Below are 15,310 nucleotides of genomic sequence, written 5' to 3' on the forward strand. Positions count from 1 at the left end.
CTATTTAGAACCAAACAAAAATATAAACAAAAGTATCTGACAAATGTCATACAAGCTGTCACAACTGGCGCCGTTGCCCCGCCTGAAGAACGTAGAGGTGGGCAAGACCATCGGACACGGTGGATTTGGAGTGGTGAAGTCGGCCGTGGTGGAGAAAAATGGCGTTTCCAAGATCATTGCAGTCAAATTTGTTCATATCGAAATGGCTAGGCAACAGAACGTCACCACCGAGACTTTGGCCAAAGAGGCTCTAATCCAGAAAGAGTGTCGTCATCCGAACATTATCCAGCTGATTGATTTCGGTGCGGACGTTAATTGGGTCTGGTTTGCCATGGAACTGGGTGCCAACGGTGAGCTATTTGACAAGATCGAGCCTGATCTGGGAGTCGATGAGGACGTGGCGCAGTTCTATTTCAACCAGCTGACGAATGCGATTTTGTTCATTCACGGAAAAGGTGTGGCCCACCGCGACATCAAGCCGGAGAATCTGGTTATTGACAAAAACGGCAATTTGAAACTGACAGACTTTGGTCTTGCCAGTGTGTTCCGCAAGAAGAACGGCAGCAGACGGATGTGCACCACGGCCTGCGGGTCTCCACCATACCTGGCTCCCGAGGTTGTTTCGGAGAAATACGACCCTGAACCGTCGGATATCTGGTCCTGTTGTATTGTGCTTTTTGTGCTACTCACGGGCCAGATCGCGTGGGAAATGCCTCACATGGAGGACCAAGACTACAAATACTACGTGGCCAGCAAGGGTGAAGTTTTAATCTCGCCCTGGAATAGGATCCCGCTCGGAGCACTATCGCTGTTGCGGAAAGTGCTGGTGGCAGACCCTGCTCGAAGACTAAACCTGCACGACATCAAGAAACATCCGTGGGTTTCCAAAAAGAACAAGTTTGCCGACGACAGAGGCATGTGCAAAGACCCTACTCGACTGACTACCAGTCTTTTGGTGAATCTGTACATCAATCTGTCCGATGCCGAGTTCAACAAGGTGACTCAGCTTTCCACGCAAATGAGCAGACCTGCAGCGGGCACGCAGCCGCAAGGGTACCTCATGGACGACATGCACAACTCCGAGATTTACAAGGAGAACTACAAGCCAATTGGCGGGTTCTCTGCCTCGCAGGAGGTTTACACGGAGCATTCGAAGCGCCGCAAGCTGAAAAAAGATCTTGGAGACGACGAGAAGATCTTCTCCACAATCTCCAAGGACCCGGCATCATTCCAGTTTCTGCAGTCAAACTCGATTGTTGATCGTACGGAGCTGATCAATGCCAAGATGTCGAGTCTGCAAGTCCAGCAACAGAGATACCCGGCCCTGTTTGCAGAGAACCTGACCCGGTTCTTCAGCGTGGTGCCACCTTACCAGCTGCTGGTGACTATTCTGGAGTCGCTCCACAAACTGGGACTCCATGGATCGTCTACAGAGGACAACAGTGAGGAGTACGTTGCCGATCTACAAAGAAACGATCTTCTGAACGGTCTGGTGACCATTCCAATCAGCGGCAGAGACTCGAGCAAGGCCCCAATCCTGGGCAATGTGCGTGTGAGCCGCCTGGCAGACAACCTCGACGCGCGCAAAGTCGAGTTCTTCAAGATCAAGGCCGATCCGCTCGAGTGGAGAAGAGTGTTCAAACGAGTGACCATTCTGTGTCGTGATGTGGTTTATGTTGAAAAATAGGAAATTATAATTTTTAATCAATGCATGTCCCTCATCTGGAGTCTGGCCCAGACACCTTTGAGTTGCTCCTAACAACCGACAACCATGTGGGTTACCTGGAGACGGACCCAATTCGCGGGAACGACTCGTGGAAGACGTTTTCGGAGATCATGAACATAGCCAAATCAAGAGACGTGGATATGGTGATCCAGGCAGGAGACTTGTTCCATATCAACAAGCCGTCGAAGAAATCATACTACCATGTGATCCGCACATTACGCGAGTGCTGCTGGATCGACCGGCCACGAGAATACAAGCTTGTTTCCGACCCGTCGGTGGTGATGTCGACGCGACACTTCAACTATCCGTGCGAGTACGACCCCAACATCAACGTTGGGATGCCCGTGTATGCGATCTCGGGCAACCACGACGACGCAACGGGAGATGACCTGTTGTCGCCGCTGGACCTGCTTTCTGTGGGCGGGTTGTTGAACCATTTTGGCCGCGTCACTAATAACGACGATATCAAGATCAGTCCGCTGTTGTTCCAGAAAGGCTCCACGAACTTTGCCCTGTACGGGCTCCAAAGCATTCGCGAAGAGCGGCTGAAAAGGACGCTTGCGGCAGGAAACGTCGAGTTCCTGCAGCCGGACGATAGCAACGACTGGTTCAACCTAATGTGCATCCATCAGAACCATGTGCCCCGGCCAGGAACACGGATTGTTGAAGAGGTGCATCTGCCCGGGTTTCTAGACTTTGTGTTCTGGGGCCACGAGCATGAGTGTCTGCCAACGCCAAACCACAACCTCACGACGGGATTTGATGTTCTCCAAGGCGGATCTTCTGTGGCTACGTCTTTGAGCGAGGGAGAAGTGCCTGACAAACACGTTTACCTGATGAAGGTGAAGGGGAAGGACTACTCGCTGGAACCCATCCGGCTGAAGTCTGTGCGTCCCTTTGCAATGAAAGATGTTGTTCTGAGCGAGTCAGGGATCCCTGCCACCTCTGGTAGCAAGGACGAGGTGACAAATTTGCTAATAGACGAGGTGGAGTCCTTGATAGAACAGGCTACCGAGAAGTGGAAAGACGCCAACAAGGAACTTCTTGAAACGCTCGTTGATATAGACATCCCATTACCGTTGATCAGATTGCGTGTGGAGTACAGCGGAGGGTACGATGTGGAAAATCCGCGCCGTTTTTCCAATCGGTTTGTTGGTAAGGTTGCAAACATTAACGATATTGTGACATTTTTCAGAAAAAGAACTGTTGGAAACAAACTAGCATCTACAATGAACAAGAAGAAAGGAACGGAGGACACCGAGCTTGAGATCCGCGAAGGAACGCTCAATATCGGCGACTTTGTTCAACGGTACCTGGACGAGGACGATTTGCTACTGCTCAAGAAAACCGACATGTCCAAGGTGATCGAGGACTCTGTCGCCAAAGACGACAAACAATTGATCAAGAAGTTCATTGAGGACGAGCTCGGCAACGACCTGGACCTGTTGCTTAAGCTGAAGGTGAGCGATTCCGCCGACGTTGAAGGCCAGTCTCTTGGGGAGCTAAAGAAAGGGTTCCGCAGGATTGTCAAGGAGATCCGCGCCAATACAAAGTACAGCGCTAAAGAGAAGGCGCGGGAGTCTGGCGACATCAAGTCCGACCTATTCGTGGACTCGGATGAAGAACATTCCACCAGAGGTCGGCGCAGACCAAAACCAGATACAGTGCCTGATCTGACTCAGTTCATGAGACCTACCGAAATCGCATCGGAAAGCTCTGACGATGGGCTTATCGAGATCGAGGAGCCCCGCAAGCCGGCAGCCAAGAAGCGCGCCAAGACTCGCAAAACACAAAAGCCGGTCAGCATGTTTGGCAGCGTAGCTCGCTGACAAACTCGCCGTGGTGCAAGGTGTTTAGGGGGACGGTTCGGCAGAGAGAAGCTCTGGAAGCGATCTGGGGATTAATATATGTACTAGAGGTTGCCCAGATGCTACGCATTTGCACCGGATATGGGCTCACAAACGCCAGATTGCGTTCCTGTCCGTATCTGGCGCGCGCCACTGCGAAACAGGCCTCCCCGCAGATATCCTTTGCTATCTGGTGTAAGGGTGTAGGCGTATGTATTTATTTTGTTAAAATTGAAACTGAGCTCACAACAATCACGACGCGGTCATCATACTCGGGAAAAACATGGGTTTACTCAAAGAGATTCAAGGATTCTTTCACTCTGTCACGACAAATGACCATTACGCCGCATACAACACTGCGGAGCCTAGCCATCTTGGGTCATCGACTGGGCATGAGTCGTCGCAATCGATTTCAATGCTGGACAACACTTCGTCCACTTCTCTAGCCCAGTTCAACAGCCGGTCAGCAAGAAACTCGACGTCCAACAGACCTGTGCAGTACCGTCCTGGAATGCGTTCCCAGCTGAACGGCAGCGATATACAGATGCAGGATTATATTGAGGGCCAGCCGCCACTGCCATCGGTTGCCGCTGTTTGGGAGAAGCTAGACACGTGGATGGAGAACGAGTTCCCTGAGCTCGGCGACGATATGGAGAACGGGGCCACTGTGAACGATTTAAATGCGTTTGAGGAGGATCTGAGTATCTCCCTCCCTTTCGACGTTAGAGAGTCGATCCAGATCCACGACGGCCAGCTCAACTTGGGAAAGAAGCGTGGTCTTGTTTACGGATACCCTTTGATGGATCTGGAAACTATTGCTGCCGAAGTCAACATCTGGAGAAAAGTTGGCGACAGATTACAGAAAACTACAGAGCAATATGCCAGTGAACAGATTTTAATGGAGGGTCAAGATAAGGCTGCCAGCACCAGCAGCTTCCATGTGCAAAAGACGAAACATTTTGCTTTTTTGGACCAGCAGAAGTCGGTTCCAAGAGGTGCTGTTCAGGAAGTGTATTACCACAATCAATGGATCCCGTTAGTCAAGGACAACGAGGGTAACAATATTGCATTGGACCTTGCACCTGGTCCAAAGGGAAGATGGGGGCAGATCATTTTGTTTGGACGTGACTTTGACACCAAGTACGTTGTTGCTTCGTGTTTCACAGAGTTTTTGCTTAATCTTGCTGAGGATTTAGAAGACGGCAAGTTCTACATTGACGAGATAGATGAGGACCTTGTGTACTTGGAGAACGGCAAGACTCACTCGTACTTTGAGGTGCTTAAGTTCCGGTCGCTTGCTCTAGCCAAGAGCATGGTGGGAAGCCGGCTGCCGATTGGCAAGAGCGGATCCAGTGTTTCACTTTTGGGATCTCCAAGTCTAGCACAGACGCAGCTACCAAGAACGCATTCTGCGCTCAACGACAGTTTTGTTGTTGAGGACGAGGACCAGGTGATTCCTGGTGAGGATGTGATCAAGCCGGAGACCTCTGTTGACGAGGTTGCCGGCGGTCTGAAGGAGGTGGATCTCATAGAGACGGAGCCAAAGGATCTGATTGACGAGCCAGTTGCGACCGAGACGGTCGATAAGCAAGAACAGGAGCCAGAGACGGCTGTTTCAACGGAGACGGAAGCCAAGGAGGAACTACAGCAGGAGACTGAGCCAGTGGAGCCAGTGGAGTCAGCCGAACCAGCTGAACCAACTGAAGCAGACTCGGCAGAAACTGCCGACAAGCTGGAACCTGTGGACTCTGGCGTTGCAGAGTCCGGCTCGACCGATGCAGACGCGGAGGAGGACACCAAACCCCCAGCAGAGACCACCACTCCTGCCACCAAGTCCAAGCCGCGTAAGAAGAAGAATAAGAAATCTAAGAAATAATGATATAGCCATTACATAATAACTGAGATTCGCGTTGAGTCAAAATTTCAGACCACTAAAGGTGCGAACTAATGTCGTACTCTAACGTGTACAAGGACCTTCCTCCGCTTCCTGGACAGTCGGACGGGTCATTGGAGTCGGATGGCCAATCTCCGCCCGCCACCTCGTCGCGTCGCCCGATTCTGACTCTGCCTGTGCGGCCTGTTACAAGTGCGCAAATTTCCAGCTCAAGCTTAGACTCTGTGGACTCTTGCACGGTGCAGCCGCAGGACCGTCGTCCGTTGCCATTTTTGAACATCAAGCCGTTGTCCGAGCCGTCGCGCGTGGTCCAGCAGCAGGACACGGCCTCTGTGGTGTCGTCGTTGAACTCCCAGAACCAGCCGCCTACCCCATTTCTTGAGAGCAAGACTCTCAACAGGAAGAACGTTAAGAAACTTACGCTTTCTGCGCCCCAGCTCACCATTCGAACCAATTCCACCACTTCGTCTCTGGGGAACACCAGCTCCATGTCTCCGCTCGACCAGGCCGGTTTTAAGGACCCCGATAAGAAAGCCTCCACGGATGAGCTCATTGCCAACATCCAGAACCTGGAACTTGGCCTTGAGTACCAGCTGCCCATCAAGGCCGACGAGCTTGTGCTCTTGAAGAAGCTGGGGTCAGGAAATTCCGGTACAGTTTCCAAGGTGCTGCATCTGCCTACGCAGAAAACCATGGCACGTAAAATCATCCACATCGATGCCAAAGAAGTGATTCAGTCCCAGATCATCCGCGAGCTCCGCATCATGCACGAGTGCGACTCTCCGTTCATTATTGGCTTCTACGGCACGTTTCTCCACGAAGGAGACGTGGTGATCTGCATGGAATATGTGGATTGCGGCTCGCTCGACAAGATCTACAAAGTCACCGGCCCTTTCCCCGAGTTCATGCTCAAACACATTGCCTACTCTGTGCTGTCAGGACTGGTATACTTGTACGATAACCATCGGATCATCCACAGAGACGTGAAGCCGTCCAACGTGCTGCTGGACTCCAAAGGTAATATTAAGCTGTGCGATTTTGGAGTCAGCAGAGAGCTCATCAACTCGATGGCAGACACCTTTGTGGGTACGTCGACGTACATGTCGCCAGAAAGAATTCAGGGAGGCGTGTACAATGTCAAGGGAGACGTGTGGTCGCTCGGCTTGATGCTGTTTGAACTGGCCTCTGGTATATTCGCTTTTGGAGGAGCTCCCGAAGGATGTGTCCAAGAAGTGTCTGGATTACAAGGTGACCCGCAAAGAAAGACGCCAGATTCGATTCTGGACCTCCTGCAACGAATCGTCAACGAAACACCTCCTTCGCTGAAAGAATCCGACGGTTACAGTCCCGAACTGTGTCAGTTTGTTGCGTTGTGTCTTAAAAAGGAAAAAGATAGACCGGACCCGCACACTTTGCTAAAACACAGCTTTTTGTCTGGGTTCGCCGAGCCCGACAGCGTGAAAGTGTGTCCCGAGTACCGCTCAGACATCAAAAAATGGGCCAAGAACGTGCGACGCGTCCAGAAAGGTAGACCGAAGAAATAATACATATATTAAACTAAATAATCACCACGTTTGGTGGCCTCCATTTTTCAGGTGTAGTCGTAGCACCTCTGCCACGAGATACAGGCTTCCGCAAATGACGGTTTGTTGGTGCGACAAAGAAGCCCTTTCTAGTGCTTTTTCGAGATTCGGCTCGATATGAACGTTATTCGTAGTATGCACGTTTGCAGCCAGCTCAGAAGCCTTGTAGCTCTCTATCCACGGCATGCCGTCGACCGTGCTGGCAAACTCAGTACAGATAATCGTGTCTTTGGGCGTGAGCAGCTTGTCAAATAGTTCCGCTGTGGCCTTGCCCGAAGTCATTGCAACCACAAACGTTGTGCCCGCATTTCTTTCTCCTAGATACTTTGTGAGCTGCTCTGCGGCCTGTGAATTGTGTGCGCCGTCCAAAATCGCCGGCAGCTCGCCTGTCTCCAAGCGGACAGTCAGTTTTTGCAGTCTTCCAGGCCATGTAGTGTTGCGAATTCCCTGGTCAATAGAACTCCTGTTGAGTTTATACGACGCTGAAAGAACGTCGATGATTCCCAATGCAACGGCAAGATTCGACTGCTGGTAATCCCCGTGCAGATTCGTGTGGAAATCCCCGAGTTTCGACCCAATACGGTGGTAGCTCTGGTCAGGAGAATTTGACACGGTGGTCAACGGGGCCTTCTTTCCGCCCGCCACCTGCTCAACCACCTCTAACACGGATTTGGCGTTCGAGCCGTCAACAACACACGGCACCCCGTGCTTTATGATCCCTGCCTTCTCGTACGCGATCTCTGGTAACGTCGAGCCCAGCAGCGCCTCGTGGTCGAGCCCGATCTTGGTGATTCCCGTGCAAATGATATTTTCCGGAGCAAGAACGTTAGTCGCGTCCAGACGGCCGCCCAAACCGGTCTCCAAAACGGCAACCTCGACCCCCGTTCTGTTAAACAGCTTCAAGGCTGTGCAGGTGAGCAACTCGAACTCGGAGCAATTGATGTTGTATTGGGCGCTGATGTTGTGCACATGGGCCTCCGTGGCCAAGAACGCATCCTTGTACACCTGGCGGTCATTCACCTGCACAGAGTCCCACCGATCCAGCAGATGGGGCGAATTGAAGCGGCCGTTCGCGATCCCGTGAGCACTCAGCACGTGCGACACGTACGAACACACTGAGCCCTTGCCGTTGGTGCCCGCAACATGAACCGCGCGGAACTTGGGCTGAAATTCAAGCCTCGCAAGCAATTTGGCCACCCGGCCCAGCTGCAAGTCAATGGCCATAAATTTCTCAAGAGATTTATTTATTTTTCGCTGGCCAATTTACTTATCATGTCTGTGTCGAAATTGGAGACGAGACTGCGCAAGCTGTTCAACGTTCCTCGCAAAGGTGAGACCTTTGAGTTCAGAGAAGGATTGGTGTCGCAGTACGCCTCTGAGCGGAAAGACACCATCCAGAGAGTCATTGCGGCAATGACGGTTGGCAAGGACGTGTCGTCTTTGTTCCCTGACATTCTCAAGAACATCGCCACCCACGACCATGAACAGAAGAAATTGGTGTATTTGTATCTGATGAACTACGCCAAGACGAACCCAGAGCTCTGTATTTTGGCGGTCAACACATTTGTCCAGGACACCGAGGACCCCAACCCTTTGGTGAGGGCATTAGCTATCCGGACCATGGGGTGTATCAGAGTGGACAAAATGACAGACTACATTGAGATTCCTCTGAAACGGACATTGAAAGACGACAATCCATACGTCCGGAAAACCGCCGCCATTTGTGTTGCCAAGTTCTTTGACCTCAATTCCAGGCTGTGTGTTGAGCAAGGGTTTTTGGACGAGCTGATGGACTTGTTGGACGACTCCAACCAGATGGTGGTGGCCAACTCCATATCTGCCCTGATAGAGATCTCCAAGAGCACCAATTCGAACTTCCTCAAGATTGACTCCAAGATCCTCAAGAAACTGCTCATGACATTGAACGAGTGCACAGAATGGGGCCGAATCTCCATTCTCACCGCCCTGGCAGACTACAACGCCCAGGAGGTCGCCGAGGTGCAACACATCATTGACAGAGTGTCGCCCCAGCTGCAGCACGAGAACCCTGCTGTTGTTCTTAGCGCAGTCAAGGTTATTATTAAACAGCTCGACAAGGTGGAAGAAGACCAAAAGGAGTCTTTGCTCAAACGTCTCTCGTCGCCGTTGGTGTCGCTATTGTCGACACCGCCAGAAATCCAGTACGTGGCTCTCAGGAACATCAGAATCGTGCTCGAAAAGTACCCTGTGGTGCTCGCCAGAGAGCTCCGTGTTTTCTTCATCAAGTACAACGATCCATTATATCTCAAGCTGGAAAAGATCGACATTCTGGTCAGACTCGCAGACGAGTCGAACGGACTGCTGTTGTTGGCCGAGCTTCGTGAATACGCGCTGGAGATCGAGCCAGAGGTGATCAACAAGTCTGTCAATGCAATCGGCCAGCTGGCCATGAAGATCCCAAAGGTTTCCAAAAAAGCCATCGATGTGTTGTACGAGCTGTTCATTTCCCGTGCAGACTCGCTCATCGACCAGCTGGTTGTCGTGTTGCAGAACCTGCTCAGAAGATACCCTACCGAGTATCTCACCACCATCATCACCATCATCGGAGACCTGGAATTCGACACTCTCAACACAAGTGATGCCATTGCGTCGTACGTGTGGATCATCGGGGAGTACTCCAGCGAGATTGCTCATCTGGAGGACAGACTCACAACTTTGATGTCCCAGTTCCAGGACTCCGATCCGGCGGTCCAGTCTGCTCTGCTGACCACTATCGTGAAAATCAACCTCACCAAGCCGACTCCCGTCACCCAGAAACTTCTGCAGCAGATTTTGAACGAGGCTACCAAGGAGGTGGAAAACGCAGACGTCAGAGACAAAGCGTACATCTACTGGAGAGTGTTGTCCACGGACGACGTCCAATTGCAAAAGAAGATCATCATGACCAAGCTGCCTGTGCTCGAGTCGACGATCGACCACTTCCCTCCGCTGCTTCTGAACGAGCTGGTGAACGAGATCTCGAACTTGGGGTCTGTCTACCACAAGCCTGCCTCCAGCTTCATCAAGTCCATTGACGGCGAACTGATCAACACACAACTGCAGTCCAAGAAATTGGAGGAGCTCCAGCAGCTTGCAAAGACAGAAATCGTCAACAACACGGTCAAGGCCGAGAACTTGCTGGACTTTGACGACAACGACGATTCTCCACAAAACTCTTCGGCAGCCGTCCCAAGCACAGGTAACGTGCTGGACGAGCTGAACGACCTGTTCTCTAACTTCTCGGCGCAAACCCCTCAACAGCAAACAGGCTCCAGCATGATCAACAACGCTATAAAACAAACTGGGCCTGATCAACCGCAGAAAAAATCATCCAATGAAGACCTTTTGGATTTATTCTAATATATAGATTAATTGGATACTTGTTCCATTACTCCTCGTCCTCTTCGTCCTCGTTGCCCTTAGAAAAATTGTCTTGCTCCAGAACCTGTTCTTCGAACTGCTCCACCATCACCACGTCCTCTTCTTCCTCCTCTTCCTCAACTTCCTGCAATATCTCGTCGTTGTTGTCAATTTCTTCCGCCACAGGGAAACATCTTTGTACAAGCTCCAACATATCGTTACACTGGTCCTCGTTGAACCGCTGATCGCACTCTTCGATCACCGAAAACAGCGAAACGATGGTTCTGGGCAGTCTGTTCAGTATCTCCAGCTTTTCGATCTTCATCAAGCTATATTGATTCAGTCCTTCCATGAACTCCACCACATTCTGTCTGCCATAGTCGTTCGACTGGCCCGTCCGCACAAGATACCCAGAAAGCTCTCTGGTGATGATCTCGAGGTCCAGCGAGTAGTTACCTTTCTTTCTGCGATGTTTCTTGGTAGCGTTGTCCTCGGGCAGCGTAAAGCTCCAGGAATTTTCCTTTTGTATATCAACGAGGTGCTGGTATACCTCGAAGTTCGATAGAAGCTTCTCTCGCGCAACTTCCACCTAAAAGTTAGTAAGTTAGCAGTTCTACTCACCTTCATATCATAACTAATTTTTTTGAATTTTTTCACTTGGTATTTCCTATTTAATCAGCCTGATCCCAGTTTCCAGGTTTTGGCTGCTGAGGCATGGCAGGGCCTCCCGCACGCTTGGCAACGATGATCTGGTCGACGCTCAGCACCGTGCAAACGGCCTCCGTGGCCAGGTTGATGGCGTTGCGCTTGCACACCAGAGAGTCGTATATATTGTGTTCTCTAACGTCCAGAAGCGACTCACTCACAGATTCCGCCTCGATGTCGATTCCGTACTTGAGCGACTCGGCGTCGGACTCGTCGTGCGACGCATACAGTCTTGGAAGCACTTCCGAGGCGTCCAGACCAGACGTCTCGCACAGAATCCGTGGCAAAAACTCAAACGCTTCGGCAAACTTCTTGATTCCAAGCTGCATCAGACCAGGAGTCTTTTCTCCGTAGGTGGTGATCCGTTTCACCAGCTCGGCCTCCACGGATCCAGCACCAGGAAGCAGTCTTGGGTCCTTCAGAATGGCCTTCACCACAGCAACACCGTCGTCAATGGCTCTCTCCACGTCCTCCAGGTTGTTCTTGGTGGCTCCTCTAACGACGATCGACGCCGTCAACGAGGACTCCTTGTCCTGACGGAAAATGGTCACCTTGTCACCTCCGATCTCCTTTGTCTCAACAACGTCCACAGTGCCCATCTCCTCGGGCATTGGGGCTCCCAGTCTGGCCAGCGGAGTACCGCCACAGACTCTCGAGATTCTTCTTAGGTCAAACTTGGACGGCACCTTCAAAACCAAGATTCCGTATCTGTCAAGGTAATGGAGCGCCAGCTCACCAACACCTGCACCGGCCACAACAACACGAACACCGGAGTTGTGGATCTCCTTGACAAGTTGCTCCAGCTGGGCCTCTTCTCCCTTGCTGAAGCCGAGCATCTCGTCGGCGTTGTGCAACAAAACGGTTCCCTTGGTCTCTGTGGTGGAAATGTCGATCGGACACGTGAAAATGGCAACCTTGGATGTAGTTGTGATCTTTTTAAGATGGGACTCTGGCTCCCTTGGGAAAACCATACCTTTGAGCACGAACGAGCTGTTGAGCGAAGCACCCATGATCTTCACCACTCTGATGGAGTCCACGTTGAACAGTTTAGGGTTGGTTTTTGGAATCACGCTGCTGATTGCGTCGGCGACCAAATTACTGATTTTGTCCTCGTTTCCGTACTGTTTCGACGCGATCACAGGCTTAATTATTTTCAAAAGCTCTTGTTTGGAGTAGATGTCGGAGATTTTGTCCAAAACAAGGTTCTCCAGCTCCTTCAAGGCAAACTTGTTGGCCAGATTGTATCCCTGGATGATTTCTGTAGGAGTAAGGCCCAGGACCACGAGTTTTTCCGCGAGATGCAACAACTCGCCCGCCAACACCAACACGTAATTGGTGTTGTCTCCCATCTCCTCTTCCTGCTGCTCGGACGACATGATCATCACCTTGACGGCCGGATGCACCACCTCGAGTTCTCTGATCATCGTGGCTGCGTCGTTGGTGATGGACACCTTTTCCAGTCTGTTCACGATGATCTTGTTCTTGCCGCACGGGCCAATCGACGTGGAGATCATCGAGCTAAGCTCTCTGCAAGCCTGGATGTTTCTGTTGATGGCACCGTCTGTGCTGGCGTGGGTCTGGTATCCCTGCTTAAATAAGCCCGCGTTGGGCTGGCTAGGCATTCTCAGCGACATGACGAAAATTGAATTGGAAAAAAACAAGTAAAAATCGAGTAGGAAAAAGTTATTGATTATTTATGACTACGAAATCATTTAAGGACCGGCTCATTGAGGCCGGCACCGCCCGACCGGATACCGAAAACAGCATCAATAGCGACCAGTACGATCCGGTGTCGGATCTGTACGAGCTGTTCCCCACGCCGGTGAGTCTCTCGCAATTGGACACCTTACTTGCGTACGTTAACGTGTACAAGTTGCAACTGGATGAGGACATTCGAGAGAGCCAATCGAACTACAACAGCTTTGTGTTTGACCGCGAGGACGGCCAGGACGTTCTGGCGTCGGCAGACGAGAAGTTGGACGACCTCATCACCGAATTGAATGAAACAAAGATATCTGCCGAGAATACAGGCACCACAATTAATCAGATGACCGCAAGCATTAAGACGCTGGATAACGCAAAGAAAAACCTCACGTTGACAATGACAATCCTCAAACGACTGCAAATGTTGATCACCGCGTACGAGAATCTCGAGACCTTTCTTAGTGATAGCTCGAACCCGGTGAAGGACTATCTGCAGATCAAACAGCTGTTCAGTGTGGTTGTCGAGCTGATGCAGCATTTCCAGTCATACAAAAGCATAGACGAGATCAACACGCTGAACAAGAAAATCAGTTCTCTCAAGAATAGAATAATAGACGAGATCTTTGCCGACTTTGAGCTCGAGTATCAAGAAGAGTTGCATAATCCACAATTGGTCGACGCGTGCGAGCTTCTAGACATGTTGGGGCAGCCGTACAGGGATAAACTCATGAACTGGTACACCATCACTACTTTGAAGGAGATCACACAGATATTCAAGTCGACAGAAGAAGCAGGTTCTCTTGACAACCTGAAAAGACGGTTCATGTTTTTCCGGCAGGTGCTGGAGAATTTTGAGTCTCGACACGCGCTGATGTTTCCTGCTTCGTGGAATATGTCGCAGGCTCTTACCAGGAACTTCTGTGAGATCACGCGCAAGGATTTGAAGGAAGTCACCGAAAAAGAGACCCGTTTCACAGGAAGTAAAGTTGACGTCAACTTGCTCCTTAGCTCGCTGGGAGAAACTTTAGAGTTCGAGTCTTTCTTGGACAAGAAGTTCAAACAGAGCTTTGACGGCATGATTTCAGACGTGTTTGAGCCGTACTTGAACATCTGGATCGACCATCAAGGAACAGTGATCAATAGCAAGTTCATCGAGTTCATCAACCCGTCCAACATGTTGAAGAAATCGGGAGTCGAAGCCGGCGGGTCCACGGTCAACGTCCTGGAATCAGCTGCGGATTTGTTCAGACTTTACCGTCAAATATTAAGTCAGCTTTCCAAATTGTCTCAAGGAGAGTCTTTGGTGAGACTTTCAACTGTGTTTTCAAACTTTTTGTTGAAATACCGCGAGACAGTGCTGATTCCGCTGGTTCCTGATCCGAAGAGTCTTTCTTCTGGTACGGAAGCCGAACAGAACGAAGGAATGGAGCTGATCTGTTTGGTTCTAAATACCGCAGACTATTGCTCTGTGACCGTGTCTCAGTTAGAAGAAAGGTTTGTGTCCCTTGTGCATCCTTCTGAACTCGCACAGAGAATCGACTTCGAAAAGTCCCGTACCGTTTATCTCAACCTGATCAATAATTGCATCAATCTGCTGTTTGTCAAGGTGGAGAACGATCTCCAGCTCTCGTGGCGAGAGATGGTGAACTTCAACTGGAGAGCGCACAACGAGGTGACAAGCGAGTCACGGTACATGGAGTCTGTCAAGGCTGCAGTCAAGGAGGACTGTGCTGCCATTTTTCCGAACTTCAATCGGGTTCTGTACATTCGGAACTATCTGGATAAGCTGGTTGAGCTTGTTTTAAGCGAATTCTGGCTCAACACTGTGAAACTGAGACCAATCACAGAAATCATGGCGGAACAGCTTGTGTTTGATCTGCAGTCGCTGAAAACGTTTCTACTAGACCTGCCCACATTGTCGCCAGAACCAATCAAGATCACCTCGTCGTCGAGTTTCTCAAAGAACATCGGCACCAAGGTGTTAAACATTAACACCATCTTGAAGATTCTGATGGTCAAGACCTCTCCTATGAGTGACTTCATAGCCAGTTACTTCACCATTGTGGCAGACTCGAACTTCTCGAACTTTATGAAAGTCTTGAAACTTAAGGGACTGCTGTCCAACGAGGCAAGCTACGAAAAGGAAAGGTTCCGGTATGTCGACCAGTTTAAAACGCAGCTGCGCCAATACGAAACTATGGAGGAGACTCTGCCTGAAAGCAATGCGTTCTTGGAGAACTTAAAATTGGAGAACGTGACGGCCGGTGTTGTTTCGTCGCCAAATTTGGCTCTTTCCGGGTTCTTCAACAGCCCTAATTCCAACTTCAAGATAGACAAACAATCCTTACTGTCCACGCGTGATAACTTTGAGAAGAACATTGCCAAGACGTTCAGCATGAACGACAACAAAATCGACATTGGCGAAAACCTCAAGAGTTTTGGTAAGTTCTTTAAAAAGAATTAGCATTCTTAA

General features: G+C 50.5%; 13 protein-coding genes across 13 annotated transcripts; 8 read left to right on the top strand and 5 right to left on the bottom strand.

Moving 5' to 3' along the window:
• Positions 1-43: 43 nt before the first annotated feature.
• OGAPHI_005002 (uncharacterized protein) lies at positions 44-1,687 on the top strand (the record flags this gene model as incomplete). The annotated part of the gene is made up of 1 exon (XM_046206142.1): positions 44-1,687. One exon carries the CDS (start codon positions 44-46, stop codon positions 1,685-1,687), a length of 1,644 nt encoding a protein of 547 aa, XP_046059937.1.
• Positions 1,688-1,836: 149 nt separating this feature from the next.
• OGAPHI_005003 (uncharacterized protein) lies at positions 1,837-3,555 on the top strand (the record flags this gene model as incomplete). Its single annotated transcript, XM_046206143.1, has 1 exon — positions 1,837-3,555. The coding sequence occupies one exon, from the start codon at positions 1,837-1,839 to the stop codon at positions 3,553-3,555; it is 1,719 nt and encodes a 572-aa protein (XP_046059938.1).
• On the bottom strand, positions 2,028-3,317 carry OGAPHI_005004 (uncharacterized protein; the record flags this gene model as incomplete). Its single annotated transcript, XM_046206144.1, has 3 exons — positions 2,028-2,340; positions 2,587-2,943; positions 3,040-3,317. 3 exons carry the CDS (start codon positions 3,315-3,317, stop codon positions 2,028-2,030), a joined length of 948 nt encoding a protein of 315 aa, XP_046059939.1.
• A 301-nt stretch (positions 3,556-3,856) lies between the features above and the next one.
• On the top strand, positions 3,857-5,449 carry OGAPHI_005005 (uncharacterized protein; the record flags this gene model as incomplete). The annotated part of the gene is made up of 1 exon (XM_046206145.1): positions 3,857-5,449. One exon carries the CDS (start codon positions 3,857-3,859, stop codon positions 5,447-5,449), a length of 1,593 nt encoding a protein of 530 aa, XP_046059940.1.
• On the bottom strand, positions 4,834-9,005 carry OGAPHI_005006 (uncharacterized protein; the record flags this gene model as incomplete). Its single annotated transcript, XM_046206146.1, has 5 exons — positions 4,834-5,340; positions 5,658-6,141; positions 6,601-6,756; positions 7,094-8,227; positions 8,752-9,005. The coding sequence occupies 5 exons, from the start codon at positions 9,003-9,005 to the stop codon at positions 4,834-4,836; spliced, it is 2,535 nt and encodes an 844-aa protein (XP_046059941.1).
• Positions 5,521-7,011, top strand: OGAPHI_005007 (uncharacterized protein; the record flags this gene model as incomplete). The annotated part of the gene is made up of 1 exon (XM_046206147.1): positions 5,521-7,011. The coding sequence occupies one exon, from the start codon at positions 5,521-5,523 to the stop codon at positions 7,009-7,011; it is 1,491 nt and encodes a 496-aa protein (XP_046059942.1).
• OGAPHI_005008 (uncharacterized protein) lies at positions 7,763-8,134 on the top strand (the record flags this gene model as incomplete). The annotated part of the gene is made up of 1 exon (XM_046206149.1): positions 7,763-8,134. The coding sequence occupies one exon, from the start codon at positions 7,763-7,765 to the stop codon at positions 8,132-8,134; it is 372 nt and encodes a 123-aa protein (XP_046059943.1).
• OGAPHI_005009 (uncharacterized protein) lies at positions 8,194-10,428 on the top strand (the record flags this gene model as incomplete). Its single annotated transcript, XM_046206150.1, has 1 exon — positions 8,194-10,428. The coding sequence occupies one exon, from the start codon at positions 8,194-8,196 to the stop codon at positions 10,426-10,428; it is 2,235 nt and encodes a 744-aa protein (XP_046059944.1).
• OGAPHI_005010 (uncharacterized protein) lies at positions 9,328-11,055 on the bottom strand (the record flags this gene model as incomplete). The annotated part of the gene is made up of 3 exons (XM_046206151.1): positions 9,328-10,357; positions 10,461-10,978; positions 11,050-11,055. 3 exons carry the CDS (start codon positions 11,053-11,055, stop codon positions 9,328-9,330), a joined length of 1,554 nt encoding a protein of 517 aa, XP_046059945.1.
• Positions 11,056-11,099: 44 nt separating this feature from the next.
• OGAPHI_005011 (uncharacterized protein) lies at positions 11,100-12,767 on the bottom strand (the record flags this gene model as incomplete). Its single annotated transcript, XM_046206152.1, has 1 exon — positions 11,100-12,767. The coding sequence occupies one exon, from the start codon at positions 12,765-12,767 to the stop codon at positions 11,100-11,102; it is 1,668 nt and encodes a 555-aa protein (XP_046059946.1).
• OGAPHI_005012 (uncharacterized protein) lies at positions 11,677-12,309 on the top strand (the record flags this gene model as incomplete). The annotated part of the gene is made up of 2 exons (XM_046206153.1): positions 11,677-11,849; positions 11,928-12,309. 2 exons carry the CDS (start codon positions 11,677-11,679, stop codon positions 12,307-12,309), a joined length of 555 nt encoding a protein of 184 aa, XP_046059947.1.
• Positions 12,768-12,829: 62 nt separating the features above from the next.
• On the top strand, positions 12,830-15,301 carry OGAPHI_005013 (uncharacterized protein; the record flags this gene model as incomplete). Its single annotated transcript, XM_046206154.1, has 1 exon — positions 12,830-15,301. One exon carries the CDS (start codon positions 12,830-12,832, stop codon positions 15,299-15,301), a length of 2,472 nt encoding a protein of 823 aa, XP_046059948.1.
• OGAPHI_005014 (uncharacterized protein) lies at positions 14,611-14,880 on the bottom strand (the record flags this gene model as incomplete). The annotated part of the gene is made up of 1 exon (XM_046206155.1): positions 14,611-14,880. One exon carries the CDS (start codon positions 14,878-14,880, stop codon positions 14,611-14,613), a length of 270 nt encoding a protein of 89 aa, XP_046059949.1.
• Positions 15,302-15,310: the final 9 nt, after the last annotated feature.

Source organism: Ogataea philodendri (assembly GCF_020536065.1).
Source record: "Ogataea philodendri strain CBS6075 chromosome Unknown scaffold6, whole genome shotgun sequence".
NCBI lineage: Eukaryota > Fungi > Ascomycota > Pichiomycetes > Pichiales > Pichiaceae > Ogataea > Ogataea philodendri.